Source organism: Cyclopterus lumpus, chromosome 4 (genome assembly GCF_009769545.1).
Source record: "Cyclopterus lumpus isolate fCycLum1 chromosome 4, fCycLum1.pri, whole genome shotgun sequence".
NCBI lineage: Eukaryota > Metazoa > Chordata > Actinopteri > Perciformes > Cyclopteridae > Cyclopterus > Cyclopterus lumpus.
In genome coordinates, this window is record NC_046969.1 from 8,520,341 (window position 1) to 8,537,755 (window position 17,415).

The following is a 17,415-nucleotide window of genomic DNA, read 5'->3' on the forward strand; positions in this document are numbered from 1 at the left end:
GAGGGGTGGGCTGTCTGTTCGGAGGTCTGCTCCGCACATGTCGCTCTTTCACATTCTTTTATAAGTTATCCCAACAGAGAAAAAGAGAAGGAGATTTAAAGGAGGGAAAGAAGAAGGGGGAAGCGAAAGCCTGCAGAATGTATCTGTGAGAGAGAGAGCGTAGATGAAGAGATGGCTTTGATTACACACAGATCTGGCCATTACCAGCCCACAGACAGACTCTATAACACAATAACAAATGGAGACCATCAGTCAGTCCATCAGTAATAAGCTACAACAACCAGCCTGCTGATGGGAAACACACCTAACAATCAGAGCAGCGGGACTAAAAGAGACACAAAAGGAACCTTGTGCAAATCTAAATTCAATTTACTCTCCGATAATGAATAGGTGTTTGATAGAAACGCCACACAGGCGCCAGTTTGGAGGTCAAATCGGGCCAGCTAGTCGCCTTTCCCCGGGTGGTGTAGCGACGGTTGTGTATCTTGGCCTTTGGCAGAACATTTAGAACTTGTGTCTTATGCAACATTTAGGCCAACAAACTTGATTATTTCTGCAGGGGTGGGAACTAGTACAAGGCATCACAGAACACTTCGATGAATTTATTGACACGTACGGTACTCTGCGCTCAGGCTGGGTATCAACCCGCAATACTTTTCGTGGGACTGAACAACATGTGGCGGTACTGAGTATCAAAAACTGTCAACTGGCCTTGAACGCATGCTAAAATGTGTACTCTTCGTCTCATATTGTTTGATCGCATATATGCTTCTTTTCTTAGACAAAACATTAATATTAGTTGGGCCTTTAATTCCCCTAACATAACAACTGTGTATTTCATTCATGTGTTAGTGAGTCAGACGTGCCCCTGTTTTATGATCTGCTCCTGTTGATACAAACTCAACACCATGTTTACCCGTCACCAATATTGTGTTAAGGCTGATTTTACCACCATTATATTAATTGTACAGCCTTCTAAATGTTTTTTTACAGCACAGTTCTCAAAGTAAGCTGTTGAAAAATAAGAGTTGTTGTATTTAGGTTTTCATATGAGCAATACTAGCAATATAGACTGTTATTAAAAATGTTTGAACAATGAGCATCCCGTCCCCTCATATGTTTTCCTTTATAAAAATAACACAAAGAGACATTTCCTTTGTCTGGTGAAGAAACGTAGATGTTAAAATTCATCAAATCATCCTTAGTTAAATACTACAGAAAAGATGTTGGAGCCTCTAATGTCACATCACTGCTGTTGCTCTCCAGTTGGCCAGCAAAGTAAAAACCAGGTGAGGTAGCAGCCAAAACACATTTTCTGACACTAGCATTAGCATATGTGGCTTGAAACAAGGACTTTTTGTTCCAAACTAAATGTCTGTTATTGAAATACTGAAAGCTGTTACAGAGTGATTGATTGCCTGTTCTCTGTACCTGTTCTCACCAGGTGGCTGCCAAACAGGAAGTAGAAAGCAACAAGAGCATGTGAACAACTTTGGTGCCACTGAGTGTCTTTTGTTTTCAATTTTTGCATTTTTGCACAACTTCTCCTAAACCTGACAAACAACTTTCGTCTTTGTGCCGAACTTAAAACTCGTTTTAAGATAGAACTGTGTATTTAACCGTATTTTGGCAACCATATGAGTTTGAGTCCATTGTAAGTAAATCTTAACTCATCACCATGCATGTACGCATGTTTAAATGATCAAAAAAGTCATACCGTGTGAATATACCTGTATTCACCCTCTGTATGAAACGTTCCATTTAAGCTCCTGTCTCTTTAAGCCGCTCTCCCAAAAAAAGCCCAGTCTGCTCTGGTTGGCTTGTGAGACATGATGCACCTTCGCACCGCTGCATGGGACATCGGAAGAGGAGCTGGATCTGAATGGTTTATTGTTTTCTGATCGAGACATTCCACAAAACCAGAAACTGACTGGGTTGTCTTATTTCATAGTTTGTGGGTTGGCAGGCACCTAGATTTGCACAAGCAAACAAAAGAAGCTCTCAACTGATCATGTGATCATTTACATGGATGTCTAGAGAGCATCAGACATACGAATTTGATGTATGTCGACGCAGATGTTTTTTTAAATTTGTTATTGCACTTAATGTCACGTTTTGTTGATTGGTTTTGAAAATGTATAGTAATTAACTTTCCATACAATTAGACCAGACAACGTCCTTATTGATTACTTGTCTACCTGTCCCATTACTTTTTCCAGATGGTTTTCATAAAACCACAACAGAAATCATTACGTTTTTATCCCCAATGCTCTGTTATATTTGACATTTTGTGTTGTCATCCCTTTGAATGGTGGTTTCAGTCTTGTGAGGTCACTGTGTTTACTGGTGATTGGTCAGATATACAGAGTGTCTAGAGACTGTGGTTTTAAACGCCAACTATACTGTGAGGCTAATTGCAGGATTTGGTCTGCCACGAAGCAGAAGACTGATTCATAAAAACACTTTCTTCTTCTTCTTCTTCTTCTTCTTCTCTTGTCTTTTAGTTTGTAACCGCTTACACATGATCTGTGGGCTCTGGGGAAGGGGAGATGATGAAACCTAATGCATAAATACCTTCTGAATGAAAGAAAAACACCCAACGGAGCTGTGGAACATACTGTAAACAATATAGAGAAGACACACTGGAATGTGAATGTGTAGCTCATCAAAGGATTCATACGCGCACACGTCCGCGTATCAGAAAAAACACAAATCATGTGGAGGAACAGCAGATGATTTGCTGCCATGTGAAGTCGGTCACACACCAACTGTACGTGATGAATAAGACACAAGTTTGTCAGAAATGAAACACAGATATACAGTCTGTCAGGTGTTTCCAGCCAGAGCCTGACGTTAACAGTCTGAGCGGCTGTATTACCGCAGGGAGCAGATTACTGTACACTTTAACTGAACAATTATCATCCATGACCGACGCTGTGATCAAGTCAATATGTCTTCTCTGACCCGCTGGAGAGGAGCACGGATGTATTGCCCGTGCCTGGGATCACTTAACAAAGTGGAGCTCAAACTATACAGACGGACCTCCAGAATGAGTCTTTCGGTCTCTCTCCAGATGGTGACGCTCGTGCGGTACTGAAAAAGATGCTTGTGGTGAAAATGCACTATATCTTGGCAGTGACGACGACAGCGTAACTCACAGCTCATCTGCAAATGGGCAAAGACTGCTTGCATAACTTTATACCTTAATATAATTACAAATTGTGAGTTATATAAAAATTCAGCTTCTATACAATTGGCATTCACAGTTAAATTAGCTCTGGAGAGCAACACTTTTTTTTTTGGTACCGGGCTGTAAACGTGTTTATTTATGCTGTTAAGGTATTTTAACACGGAGGTCTATGGGGATTGACTCGTTTTTTAAATCAGCATCCAGCGGCCTGAGAGCAAAGATGTGCTGCTGGGCTGTGGTTGATCATTGCTTATACCCTCTCTGTGTTCTACTTGTACCCCGTGACCTCAAAGTTCCCATTAAAAGGGAACATCTACAGATGTTCAATCTTATCTCTGCTTATCAGATCTGTAGCTCTGGTAGCTCTTACTCTCTTTGCTTGTTTTACGTTTCCAACAGCGGAAATGGCATCCCAATAAATGAGTGCAGACTCGGACTTGGAATCTTTACAGTGTACATTTCACAGTGTTTTGGCTGACTCGTCCGTATTCAGCCGGATGTGCTGCCAAGAGCAAAGGCAGACTGGTGGTGCCTTTGCTCTCCGACAGCAACATGAAATGAACTCCTTCTGCTTGTAATGAACGTCAGCTCGGGCAGATTTGTTGGATGTTGTTTTGGAGATTTTCAGGTATTCAAATAAGGCCAAACTCCTCCGTGAAGACCTTTTTGAAAGTAAGTAAATCGTAAGCTACATAATGTGGCATTAATCACAGCTCATATCTAGTCTCATATCAAAAACGTGAATACATTCTTACAGTATCTCTCCAGCCTGCCGTGCAGGTCATTGCTGGTTTCACTGTTTTGTGGCAACGATGTGCCGTCGCTGCCGTCATGTGACGTATGAAAGAAGGACACAGACTGCGGTTGTCTCTGCTCATGCACATTGCAAAGATTCTAGTGCAAATGTGATCTAGAAAAGCAATTGTCATGCAACTGGCCATTGAGAACATTAGTGTGTGTGTGTGTGTGTGTGTGTGTGTGTCCGATGGCTAATTTGAGCAGGAGCAGATCTGCTGGTTGGCTGAGCTGAAAGCTGAGCTGCTGTGTATTGATCTGCAGCCTGTCTGAGTGCTGCTGTGGTGAAAACCGACTCCTGTGCTGACAGCAAGTCCATTAACGCACATCGGGTCATCCACTGCAAAAAGTTGACTCTGCATCGCCCCAAAATCTGCTTCCCCATCATTTCATTGAAGGAAGAACTGAGATGCAAACATGTCCCACTGTCTTACTGTGACCCGGAGCCGTACCTGAGGTTGTTTCTGGTCGCTAGTCATGTGACAAACATAGATCATCCTAAATAACTATAATAAAAAGGAAAAAAGTTCCATTTATCAGCTAAAAGAAAAAAAACAAGACTTTTTTTCTTTTCTTTTTGCAGTGTTGTTGGGTTAGGGAGCGCAGACAGACAACCTGGCATCAATATCTAATCTTAGTGGGAGATTTGAGACAACCCGAGCAGAGGAAGCGTGTATCATACTTCAATGTCGGTGAGCCAGTGTGGGCATGGATGGTGTTTCCTGAAATGAGGAGGAGACTCTGAAAATGATTGTTCTTACACAGCATCCATTTCCTCCTAAAGGCTCTTTTATGAAAGACAAAGACCAAAACTCATTCAGTTTCTTATTCCATTCTGTTCTGTTTCTTATCCTCATCCCCAGACCAGTTGTTGGTCTACTCCCTCGGTACAAGCTACATGGCCTAACTCATACGACGCCTCTTCAACGCTGCCCTACCGATGCTGCCCGGCTTCCCAGAACTCCATTTTACCTCAAACTCATCTGCCCGTCCACCTTTTGTTCCTCCTCCTCCAGCTTCCAACAAAGAGGCAGTCTTTTAAATACCCTAATTCCTTTATTCTTTAACAAAAAAAACAACTTCTACCAGTGTTGGCGGTGTTATTTTTTTTTGTAGAACATTGTAAGCTACATATGAATTTACTGTGAGCTTCTGGCTCTTTTTAAAAAGGTGGACATGAAGGCCCTGTTGGATTGTGTGGAAAGCCAGGGAGCATCTTCAGTAGAGGGGTTGTGATATAACTATTGCTTCTGCTTGCTGTGCAATACTCTTTAGATTCCATTCACATATTTTCTGTAAAACTTGTGTTTGCCTATAAACATACTCCAGAAACTCTGCCTGACGCGCTTTAACAACCGCACCCAAGCCGTAAGAACCACTTAACAACAACACATGCAGCAACCACCGAGCCACACCTTAAAAACTACCTTGAAACCCCTCTTTATTACCTAGCAACCACCTAGACCCAATGGAGACCCCTGCTGAACCCATTGGAAAGGACTGCTAACAACCAGCTAGCACGCTAACAGCTTAGCGACTGTTTAGCGTCCATCCGACGAAGACCAAACATCAGACTTCAACACGGGAGACCGCTGATCAGAATACGAGCTTAAACCCGCGAGTCAACATCGGTCGGACCACAGTTGTTCTTGACCAACTGATTATTATGGTAACCCTATAAGTTCTCATTGTAACTAAAATCTTGACCTGTCCCTCAACGTCTGGCTTCAGACCGAGACAGAATATGTTTCTATTTGACGCTTAGAGGACTTGTTTTACAAAGACAACACTTTAAATTCTTCCGACATGTTATAGTAATTATTAGTAGTATAGTAATAGTACCAGGGAAAAGTAAAAAAAAAAAAAAAGACTTTAAATTGGTTATATTGAAGATTTACAGAATTTAGCTAAATATTAGCTAAATGACGAAGCATCACTGAAGTAAATATTCATCATCAATAAGGTGAGAAGTAAGGATGTTTCTGTGTTCATCCAACATCACTGCTCCTGTGTTTCAAGTGTTGCCGTACAGCGCTAGATATCAGCTGCATGAAGCAGTGAATCAGAGCCAACTGCTTGAGGGTTGAACACACACACACACTCTCACACACACACACACACACACGGAATTCTGACCTATTTTCAAATGCCACAACAAAAACTAAGAGAGCTCGAAAAGTGAGAAGGAGATAAGAAACTCTAGGTAAAGGGAATTAAAAGAAATGTGCTATTTTCATCACAAGTGGAGTTCGCTGTCAGCTGCAGGATCGAGTGTGTTTTGCTGAATGCGGTCCATTACTGCCACTCTGGCAATGGTAATCCGACTCTGACAGACCTTTTTTAGAAGTGAACACTGAGGCCGAGGGCAAAATAACAGATTAACAACCATAATTTGTCCTGAGGTTTTAATGGACAAAATTATATGCAAACCTCCCCTTTCTTCTATCAATCTAAGTGTCTCTGTGGTCGGTTTGACATTTATAGGCAGCCATGTGCTTTCAATTTCTCCCACGGACTAATAAAGGCCATTTGAGAAAGGGGCATTTTGATCGAGTGATTTTTCTCCTTTGAAAACCTCCGGACTGCAGAGCGTGGATGTTTGACAGTTACAAATGCCGCTGTGGCAGGTTTGTGTTTCTTCCAACCAGCCTGCCGGGGGATTGATTCTTTAAACTGACGCAAATGTGGAGCGAGGACAAACTGTGCGCGCACTCACACACGCACAGCCATAACCTGGATTCAATAATCCAGACTGCTCTATTAAAATGAGAGGATCCACAGACTGTCAGGAAAACTTAATGTAAAGCTACAGTGGCAAAGGAAGGTCAAGACACTGTAATCTGCTCCATCAGAATGAGGAGAACTCTTCAGACGGGACCTCGACTGTTACGTCTCGACTCGATATCGGAAATCAGTTGTTTCCGTTTGTTATAGTTTGAGGGTCTGAACTGTAAATAATCCAGAACCTCTGATGCAATGCAGATAAATCACTTTCTGAAGATTGCTTCTTGCCAGTTCTCTCGCTTTCTGAAATAACATAAACGTTGAACAAAGCCCTATTTTGGATTAAATGTATCTGTCGAGTTCAGGAGCCCCATCTGTATTTCATGAGACACATTCTCACAGGACAAAAGGATCAGATCCAACTGAGACATAACATCCTCCTTACAGTCAACCAATCACAACTGACCCAAAGTGAGGGGCGTCGCCCGGATTTGCACACAATATGCGATCAAAACTATCAAAACTGTGCAACTTAACAATTTCTACAGCAGCTTCCACAACATTTGAGCTAAAAAGAGAGAAGAAAAACATGCAAAAGTTCCAAGGAGTCCAAAGTGAGGACTTTACGGTTTGCATGACGCCTTAGTCAGAGGCAGTTGGACTCATTCTTACAATTGATCATCATCTGCTTTGATAGGAATTCTCAGGAGGCGCTGACACGTCATCCCCCACGCTTGTTATCTCGCAGAGAATAGAGGCGCCCATCTCCGACATGACACATATACGCCATTATACCACTTCTAATGGGAACACTGTTCAAAATGAAATGAACAAATCGTATAGTAACAATAAATATATATGTATTTTGAAAGTTTTCTCACAATAAAGTAAATACAAGAGACTGCATAACATCTGAAATGACTCGCAGGCGCAACATTCTTTAAAACGACTGTGCAACAGTGATACTTTAAAGAATTGTGGGAGATGTGAAACATGGAACTGGTTCCTGCAGGCCTGCGACACGCCGGCTGCGCTTCGAACCCACAACGATCTCGGTCCATCAGCCCCCGTCCCTACATGCGAAGCCGGTGTTTCGGTTGCCTCCCAGTCTGCATGTCTGCATAAAGCGTGACTCATCCCTTCATCCCTCAGTGGGATAGTCGTAGAAAAACTTCAAAAGGAGAGCTGCCGCACAAATATAGCCTCCAACCATCCAGCCGAGAGCTCGTCTCTCTGCCGCTGCTCGTGGAGCTGCGGGGGAGGGGGGGGGGAGCTCTTCATCCCGACAATACAAGACGCTTTTACCCACATGAAGCTGCCATCCACCATGTATTTTATCGAATAACACAAACCACCTTAAACCAGACTCCACTCTCAGCAGATAAATAATTACTGGAATGTCACTCCTGTCCTGGTTGAAGTCCATTACAGCATAAACATGTACAATATCAGCACGCTGTTGCTGGCTGATTTGAATTAACAGCAGGTTTCCACATGTGTGGGAGTAAATCATTCTGCTCTGCAGTTCTGCCCTCTCTATTTTAGTTTCAAAATGATTTCTGTTACATCTCGATGCTGCACAAGGAAACGTGAAGAGTTACTGGTTTCAGTATTATATACACAGGACGCAGATTGGTTGCATGTGCCTGAGGATGGAGGTTCTAAACTCATTCATGTGTTGGACCTATTTTTGACTGACATGTCAGAACGCTATGATTCAAAGGCCATATTATACTACAGTATGTCTGTAAGCCAGAGCCTTAATTATCCCCCATATTTATTTTCTGAACTTTATCTAAACACTAAACTGTTGGACTTGTCAGTCCTTAAAATTGAGTCTTAAAATGTAGCTCCTTAAAATGAAGTTGCACATTGCATAAATCTATGACAGGGATGTTGTAGTGAAGATATATACGGGGGGGATTTACTGTACCTACATAAATTTATATTATTGAGACTCAGTCCAACTTATGATCCTGGATCTTGGTTACCAGGAGCCGAGGAGACCCTAGCAGATGTGTAGATGTAATGCATACTGTTTAAGCCGAGCCAAAGTTAGCAGAGGAAGAGTTTAAGTGAAGTAAAATGAGGTGTAATGCAAAGCTTTTAAAATGTTGCCTCTTGATTCTGTAAATTACTACCTTTTTAAAATGTCAAAATTGCCTTCAGGTGAAGAAATACATTTTTTTTTTTTTTTCTGCTGCAGCTTTCTGTGTCTCAGAATCAATCAGACAGTTTGTTCTACAGGAACTGGTGGATTTCATCTCATCCTGCTGGAGTTTCATATTTCATATCATTTGACCTTTCCCCCCACAATACAACACAAGCTCTCCCCAGTAATTCATACTACAACCAGCTCCTCATATGGCTGTCTCCTTCACTAACACACCGTAATTGCAGCAAGCACCTCCAGAGTTATATCAGACCCATAATGCACCTGGCAAAGCTCCCAGAATCCATTACTCTGGCACAGAACCAGAACCAGAGGAACACTACGCCTCTCATCCTCTCAGTTGAAAAGCCAGCAGACATTATTTAGCTGTGTGGCTTTTCATACAGAATGCCTGATTTTAACTTCTAAGACTATGTCTGCATAAGATATATGGGTTTCAAATATTTATACATATATTCACATATCTCCTGTTAATGATTCTGTCTTTGTGTGGGACAGTAGCTATGAGCAGGGATACTTGCATCAAGTCGTATACAATGTGCAAACTTTCGAAATGGCTACAAGGAAAATGATGCCCGGCAATTTCAGATTAGTTCCGTTGAATTTGGTGTCTACACGAAGCCGACCACAGAGCTGCACAAAAAATGCTTAAATGTCTTCTTTTTGTTGTATTTTAAGGTGAAAGCTGTGAGGAAACAACTTAATGGCCCAATCACTGCCGTAATGTGGAGCGGTGTGATGAACAGCAGGGTAGGTCTGTCCAATAATACAATACAGATGTCGTCACTGACATCTCTTTACGTTTCTGCCGATGACTGTAAGCTGATCGTATAGGTCTTAAATGCCATCCAGTAACTAAAGGAAACACTAATCCTGGGCCTTCAAAAAATTAAAAACTTCACAACGTAACAGAAAAGGAAAAAAAATGTCAGTGACCGCACCTTGAACGTGTGTGTCAGCCATGTTTTCTGAAAGGTTGACACATAAATGAATCCACTTGACAAAGCGTTTCAGACTACCCGATTGGGGCTATTAGGGCTAAGTGTGAGTAAGAGGCCAAACAAATCAAAGGGGGGAGCCACAGTTTGTCATAACAGCAATGTGGGCGGAGGGACAACATGAGGACACGACGGTGTTTGGACATTTGGTAGCGAGTTCATCCACAGGACTGATGAAAGCATGCTTTAACGTGACAGCAGCTGCTTGAAGACACCCACTCTGCTGTGACACATTGCTCCCTGGATCCGAAACGCTGCATCTCGCTCCACTAACAAACACTGAAATCCATTCCTAACATCCAGCGGCACGAACGCGTGAACTACAATCAGCCGTTCCAGTTGATCAATCTGATGAAAACAAGTCCTGTAATGTAATCAGAGACAATTAAGATGAACGCAGAGCTCCTCAGCTGAAAAAACGCATCTCTCCAGTTGAATATAGACCTCTAAACTGAACAACCATATATCACTGTATGTGTGAAATATGGACCAGGCAGATACTTCATTTTGAATGACCTGGATCAGGACCACGGGCAAAACCCGGAGTTGCAACATCCTTAATATCCATGCAGGTGTGTTCGAAAGAAGCGGATTGTGTCAGCGGGAGAGGAGCAACATCTTTGACTCATGCTGCATCATCCTCTCCTCAAGCACACCTCCATAGTGATTACATCAGGGCAGACACAAGCCTGGACATCTATCACACACGGCGCTACGCTAATTTCACAATTGAAGCAGCAAACTCCTGAACTTCATCAGAGCGCCTCAAGGTGAGACCACAGCTCGTATCACAGCGCATGTTCTTACCTGCTCGAACTCTCTCAGGCTGTGCATCTGTACCGGGGGGCCTTTAACCGTCTCATCACACGAGAAATCTGCACGGATAGAAAAAGGAAGGACGTGAATAGATCAAATCAAACCCGTTTTTTTGAAAGTGCTAGGTTACCAACCTGTAACTTTGGGCTTCCCGTGGCCCAGATGTTTAAGAACCTTGTGAGGTTTTGTTACTTGGTTCTCTTTGTGTTACAGTATTTTCCAAAGCAGGACATTTCAGATTGATGTCATTACAATGGCAACCGCACAACTGTCATTTAACGTACGGTTTGGTAGGAAAATGAAATAAGTGATTGGACAAACCTTACAATTACATTTGTTTTAACTTACCAAAAATATAAGTATAGACGGCAAGAAAACAAAAATCCACTATGTCCTCCTGTAGCCAGTGCACAATCAGTGGTCACTGTGATCCTTAACTTCCTCAATCATTTCTTAATGCCGTTTCATCTTTCGGCTGTGGGTTTTATTACCATTTCCATTTGAGAAATGTAATGTTGTATCATTTATTTATTTTTAACTGCCGACTCCTGAAAGGTTTCCTGCCCATTAACACGACTGACAGCGTGGACATCTTGGATGTCCAACGAGTAATCTCCATTGTTCCTTTTTTAAAATTATTATTGGTTATACTACTCATGCATAGAGGTTTAGTTTCATAATTGACGGGGACACAATATTCTGAATGAATATAAGTATTTTAGGGATGCTGTTACTGTATCTGACCTCTGACCTGTGAGAATGGAAAAGCCTGATGCAACAGACTCATTATATTTACATTGAGCTTGACATTTAATTCAGCAGCTGACAAACCACTCCACCGTGTCACATGGTCTTCATCAGTTGGTGAAAGTGGTTTAGTTGTCTTGGATATCAAAGTTTTCATTATTCTGACTGAGCACTTTTTTAAATTCAGGACGGCAGCTTTACAGGTCACTCTAAACGTCCTTTGCTGGTGAAGACTGTGTAATACAATTGAAAACTCAAAAAAGCTCAAATGTGAAGCTTGAATAAAGATCGTTTTGTCGACGAATTTTTCTTTAATAGAAGATAAGCATCATTTTCAGAAAAGCGCACATGTTCTGTGTTTGTCTAGTGGACATGTAATGCAAATAAATTCATCTTTAAACTGCACCATGAATCCTGAATTATTTTTGAACTATTTAAAATGAATTACCTTCATTTAAAAGAGTTCCACTGCTGCTGAGAATCATCAGTCACACAGAACAGAGCCGTAACGTAAACACCTCTGGGCACAGTGAGCACCATCTCTGAGACGTCGCCTCATTATAACCCTATTAAACCTGGATATGTGGGCCGTGTCCCCCCCACACACACACACACACACTCACACACACACACACACACACACACACACACACACACACACAGAACCTCAACCGACATGGTATAATACCGTCCAGCTGAAACACTTCCAGTGGTCTTAAGACGTCTCAAAGCCAAACTTATCATCTCAAAAGGCCCGGAGCATTCCCAGAAAGCCCCACACAGGACGGTAATGTAAAATAGTTTGTGTTATATTCTTCTCAAAGCAGGGGCCAATTGGTTCGCAGTGTAATAGGGGTGGGGTGGGGGGGAGTGCCAGATCCCAAGGGGTGTAATCAAGACTACTTTGGCAGAGCGCAGACTTCTGACGGTTCCTTAAAATTGCGGCAAATTAAATGTTATTAAAAAGCTGCTCGGTAACATAAAGGTGGAAGGTATTCTGGATCGAGGCCTGGAGCAGAACGGGGTACAAAATATTAAACAAAGGCTGATTTGAATGACGCACTGGCACAACCATGCAAACACACACACATACATGTGTTGTGTTGCGGTACTTGTGAGGCCCCTCAAACACATTGTGTTCCCTTTGTCCAAACCCTGAGCCCAACAATACCACATTACGCATTTTAGCAAACATGCGCATTTTGCTTTTGTTCCAAGAGGGAGAGGTTCACATGGATATCCATCCCATGAATGTGTGGTCAAGGGAAACTCTTTTCAACCAAAACAATTTTCAACATTGCAATGTGGGTAGCATATGAAACTGAACGATGTACTACTTCCCTCCGTTTTATCGGCAACTGGAGCCCCCCCCCCCCCCCCCACACACACACACACACTCACTCGCAGGTAAAAGCCACACAATGATGCGTTTGGTTTGGTGTCATCAGGCGGAGCCGGTGACATTGTTCACACAAACCACCCCACCTTCAATGATGCAAAGGTGGTTAAACAGCAACGTTTCCATCTATGTACAAAGCTGGAGACAATATGTGATTAACATAGCTTAGCATAAAGACTGGAAGCAGGGGGAAACAGCTGGCCTGGCTCTTCTTTAACGGCCTTTACGGCAAACCTCTTGCGTTGTATCTCGCTTGTTTGACCTGTATTTCAGTTAAAACTATCACCTCAGAGACAAAGCAAATACGCATATTTCCCAAAACAACTGCAATTTGAAACAAAGGCAGCTCAAATCAGATATCAGCAATGCATCGGATGGAAATGACCCTAACCCAAAATGAATTCCCATACCCATCTGTTCTGCTCACTCTCAATCGTGTATATATACATTTTAAGACACACACACACACACACACACACACACACACACACACACACACACACACAGACAAGTGTGTTAACCCCCAAAATAAGTTAAACAGAGGAAAATTGTCAAAGAGAATAGAAGTTTGCTATTTCCCCAGAAAGAAACTAATATATATATATATATATATATATATATATATATATATATATATATATATATTAGTTATATAAAACTGTGAATTCTTTAAAAATCAGGAACCACAATGTAGTTTTTTTATAATAATTGGGGATAGTGATCACTAACTTATAATCAATCGTTTAACAGTGCAACCCTGAGAGTCTTTTAGTTAGTAAGCAGCTGGTTAAAACCAATGTTAGAATAAAATTTGACTTGAGTATAAATAGATCTGTCAGTTTTCAGTCATTAAAACATTCCAGTTTTTTTTTTCATGGAAAGCAATATAAACTCCAAATAACTATGGAACTACTTTACGATGTTTTGGTCCACAAACAGAAGTAAAACAACACACACTATTAAAGGGGTGGTGGCTGCTCGGTCCTTCAACAGACTGTTGCTGCAACACACAGCTAACTAGTCAACACAGGAGCTATCAGGCCGAGGGGGGTTAACCGTAATGAGGGGTTTCTACTGGCTTTTACCTGGACAAACAAAACGGTAAAGTCTAATGGGTGTGTCAAATGAGACCAAGAACACATTGACTAGAGGTGAGAGAATTAAAAAAAACATCAACAAAGAGCAAAGCTGTAGGAGTATTCATATATTTGGGATATGTACTTACCCATCATAGGTCCGATGCTCTTCGGCCTGGGCCGTTTCTCTGCACCACAGTGCCTGAAACAAGAGACAACCATCAGCACCGTCACATGCGTCTTCACACACACACACACACAAATGCACATACACAGACACACACACACACACACAAACACAGCTCCTCATCCCTTCACTGAAAGCTGCGTTCATGGTCCACCATGTTTTCACCTGGGGTACACCCTATCTGCTGGTGTCCTGTCTGCTTCACACGCCACACGGAAAATGTGGCGAATCCTCAACAAGCACAGACGGTCAAAAATAGTCCAGGATGAGCAGAGCTTCCCACTGACATGTCAAGAGGCAGCAGGCACACTCACACTGGTGGTGGAAACTGAGTCAGCGCATGCTTGAAGTCACACAGCCATCACTCAGCAGCTGAGAGACAGTAAACAAAGACGGAGAGTGGAAGAATCCAGGAAATCCTTCCACCAACTGGTCACCACTCTGTTAACAAATTAAACCCTCTGGGGCTCTCTGAGAGTATTTATCACTCATAAAATGCACATTTATTCTTACTTTAGCTAATAAATGACTTCATTGGCTGCTAAAGTGAAGGTTTGTGTCTTTCCTTGACCTAAAAGAGTAAAAAAGGTAATGCTGTTCTTAGCGTGGCTTAATGATTAAGGAGGATTCTTTAGGATCAGAGGAACGTGGGCAGGATTTTCTTACATTAGCACGTCCTCGGAGCCTTCTATGAATAATCTATAAACAAGATTAAGTCAAAGTAGCTGTAAAAAGCTTCTTTTATCAGCTTAATTGAAGATCCGGCATCTGAGGAGCTTCACGTTCGGGTGAGAACGTAATGAGACTCATTGTCTCTGGATAAGGAATCAAAGGCTTCGAGTGCAATGAGCGGATTGACTTATTTAACAACATCTTGACCACCTAGGTGTGTGTGTGTGTGTGTGTGTGTGTGTGTGTGTGTCTGTGTGTGTGTGGTTACTACGAGACCCCCATGCTGGTGGACTTGGTGATGACAGCTGGAGGAACTGTGAGTAAACGTGTGACAATAGAGGCTGAGTAGAGTGTTGAGAGAGAACAACATTTGTGATCTCACGTGTGCGGTTACTCGTCATCAGACCTCCGCAAATCTGCTCCCTGTAAACTTTTATACAAAGTGATCCAACACTTGCAATGTATGTAGGCCGAGGTTTCTGCAGGACACGTCATAACCTCTGCAGAAAGATTACATAACACGCCAAACCTATTCTGTATGATGACCCACACATTCTGTCTCACATACTTCTAAATAATAATGTTGGTGGTGTGAATATGTCAACTATCTCCAGAAAGCGCTGAAAGGCATCTCTAAATTACTGTGACATGTATTTAGGTGATTAGCAATGTAATTAGCGACGTGTTATTAATCGTGTAAAAATACTGAGCAATTGTTGGTCATAGCTTCTGAAACATCTAGAGTATCTTCATTCTATCAACTTGTTTTTCCAACTTCAAATAACTTGTCTAATAACTTTTCACTAATGACGTGGTGAAAAAATTATTCTCTCTCTCTCTCTCTCTCTCTCTCTCTCTTTTTTGGTGCACACCAGACAAAGATGGCGACCCTGACCTGCATTGTGTCCCTTTAGGTTCCAGCCGGGAGCCTTTGTTTCACGCTGCTATCGTTTCCCGTCATCTCTCTACGGTTGACTCAATAACAGATGTAAAATGCTCAAAATGGCCAAAAGCGAGAGGCAGAGAGCACATGACAACTCCAAGACATCAGTTTGAAGTCTGGACACTTTTTAGCTATGTGTGTGTAATTAGTGTTAATATATAGTGACATATAGAATATGTCAATTTGATGGAAAGGTCAGGAGTCCTGACTTGTATTATTTCCCTCAGTGTAAACATCATATAGCTTCAATGAAGAGCTCTAATTGTGTCTCATCCAACATACTAAATACGATACAGTGAGGCGATGTGTAATAAGATGTACTCTAAATTAATCTTTACAGTAAGTTGAGGAGTTAAACGCACATCTACCATATCAAAAAGTTCTGACATGCATAACAGACCAACTGTGTCTGAAAATACAGGAGTGAACCAATATAATTCATGCGTTTTGCTTTGAAGCGACTGAAACGGGCTCAGCCAATGGCTGCCCATCAGGAACACCACATGTGGGAGTCCAGACCTCATTATGTAACACTGGCACAAAGGTCCTCTTTTCATTGCAAGGTAAAGAAGACTTTTTTTAAACTTTGCATTCACTGGAGAAGAGAGGCTTTTCTATTCACACAGAAAAACACAAACCGCACAATCATCCACACCAAACCAACAAACCACGCTGTGACTCATCACAGGAGCTGTTCTCCTCCAGAACGCCTTACCTTCCTCTGTAAAGATATCCACTCATTTGTCAGCTGTATGAAATAAAAAAAAATACAATTCCAGCTGCTCCAACAGCTCCCAGTATCTCCTCAACCGGCAGGTGAGTCAGTCGCACTGCCTGCACGGACCTGAACACATTCGTTTATCTTCCAACCGGCGAGCAGAGCTCCAGCAGACAGCCAGACGCGGGCCAACCTACCAGGCGGAGACGCACAGCCGTGAGCTGGTGCTGGAGGAAAAAAAATCTTCCGGCCAGCAGTTTCTGACTCCTCAGAGCGAGAGCAGAGTGACCACAGTCAGGCTTGTTTGGCCATGAGGCTCCCAGAGGAGCGAGCCAAGCACCCGGGCAGTCATTTGACGTGGCAGAGGGCAGCAGAGAGAGGAGGTAAACACCAGTGGGGAGCAAAGGTACACACACTGCCTGGGTCAGCATGAACGCCTGATCTGTTTCAGCATGCTCCGAAACAGACACTTCACTAGAGGTGTGTGTGTGTGTGTGTCAGAGTGTGTACAAACCACACCAACGTCTTTCCGCCATAGCTGGTATAAAAAGTGTCAACTGACTACTTGCCTCTGGTAGTTTTTTTAAGGCAGGGTGGAGCGCAAGGAGGGCACCCGAATATGTGTGTGTTCATGTATTTCCTCCTCCCCCTGCAGGTGTGTGTGTCTGACATGTTGGAGCACGCTTGCAGCAGGTATAAAACCAGGTAGGAATCTAAACCCAAAACCTGCTTTTACATTTCTGCCTGCAGGTCACACACACACAGACATAGACACACACACACACCGATGATAGCTCTTTCTTATACAACCACATGAACTGAGTCTATTATTGCTCTCTTAGTTCAGAAGACAAACAGTGCAGCTGTATTGACTTGATTCAAACAGACAGGCAGCACATTGAGGCTGGCGGAGGGAGCTCAGGATCAAAGACAGACAGCCGAGAGTCTGGATCAACGTCCATGGAAATTCCTCTTCA

The 17,415-nt window shown here is 42.5% G+C and overlaps 1 protein-coding gene across 1 annotated transcript in view; it reads right to left on the reverse strand.

Moving 5' to 3' along the window:
- The window catches only part of pde4dip (phosphodiesterase 4D interacting protein), a 76,485-nt gene extending 59,534 nt beyond the window's left edge, over positions 1-16,951 (reverse strand). The window contains exons 1-3 of the mRNA XM_034530651.1: positions 16,436-16,951; positions 14,068-14,120; positions 10,688-10,755 (exon numbers count right to left, since the gene is read on the reverse strand). Coding sequence (XP_034386542.1) covers positions 10,688-10,755; positions 14,068-14,120; positions 16,436-16,461 — 147 coding nt within the window. The 5' untranslated portion in view covers positions 16,462-16,951. The remainder of the gene's footprint in view (positions 1-10,687; positions 10,756-14,067; positions 14,121-16,435) is intronic.
- Positions 16,952-17,415: the final 464 nt, after the last annotated feature.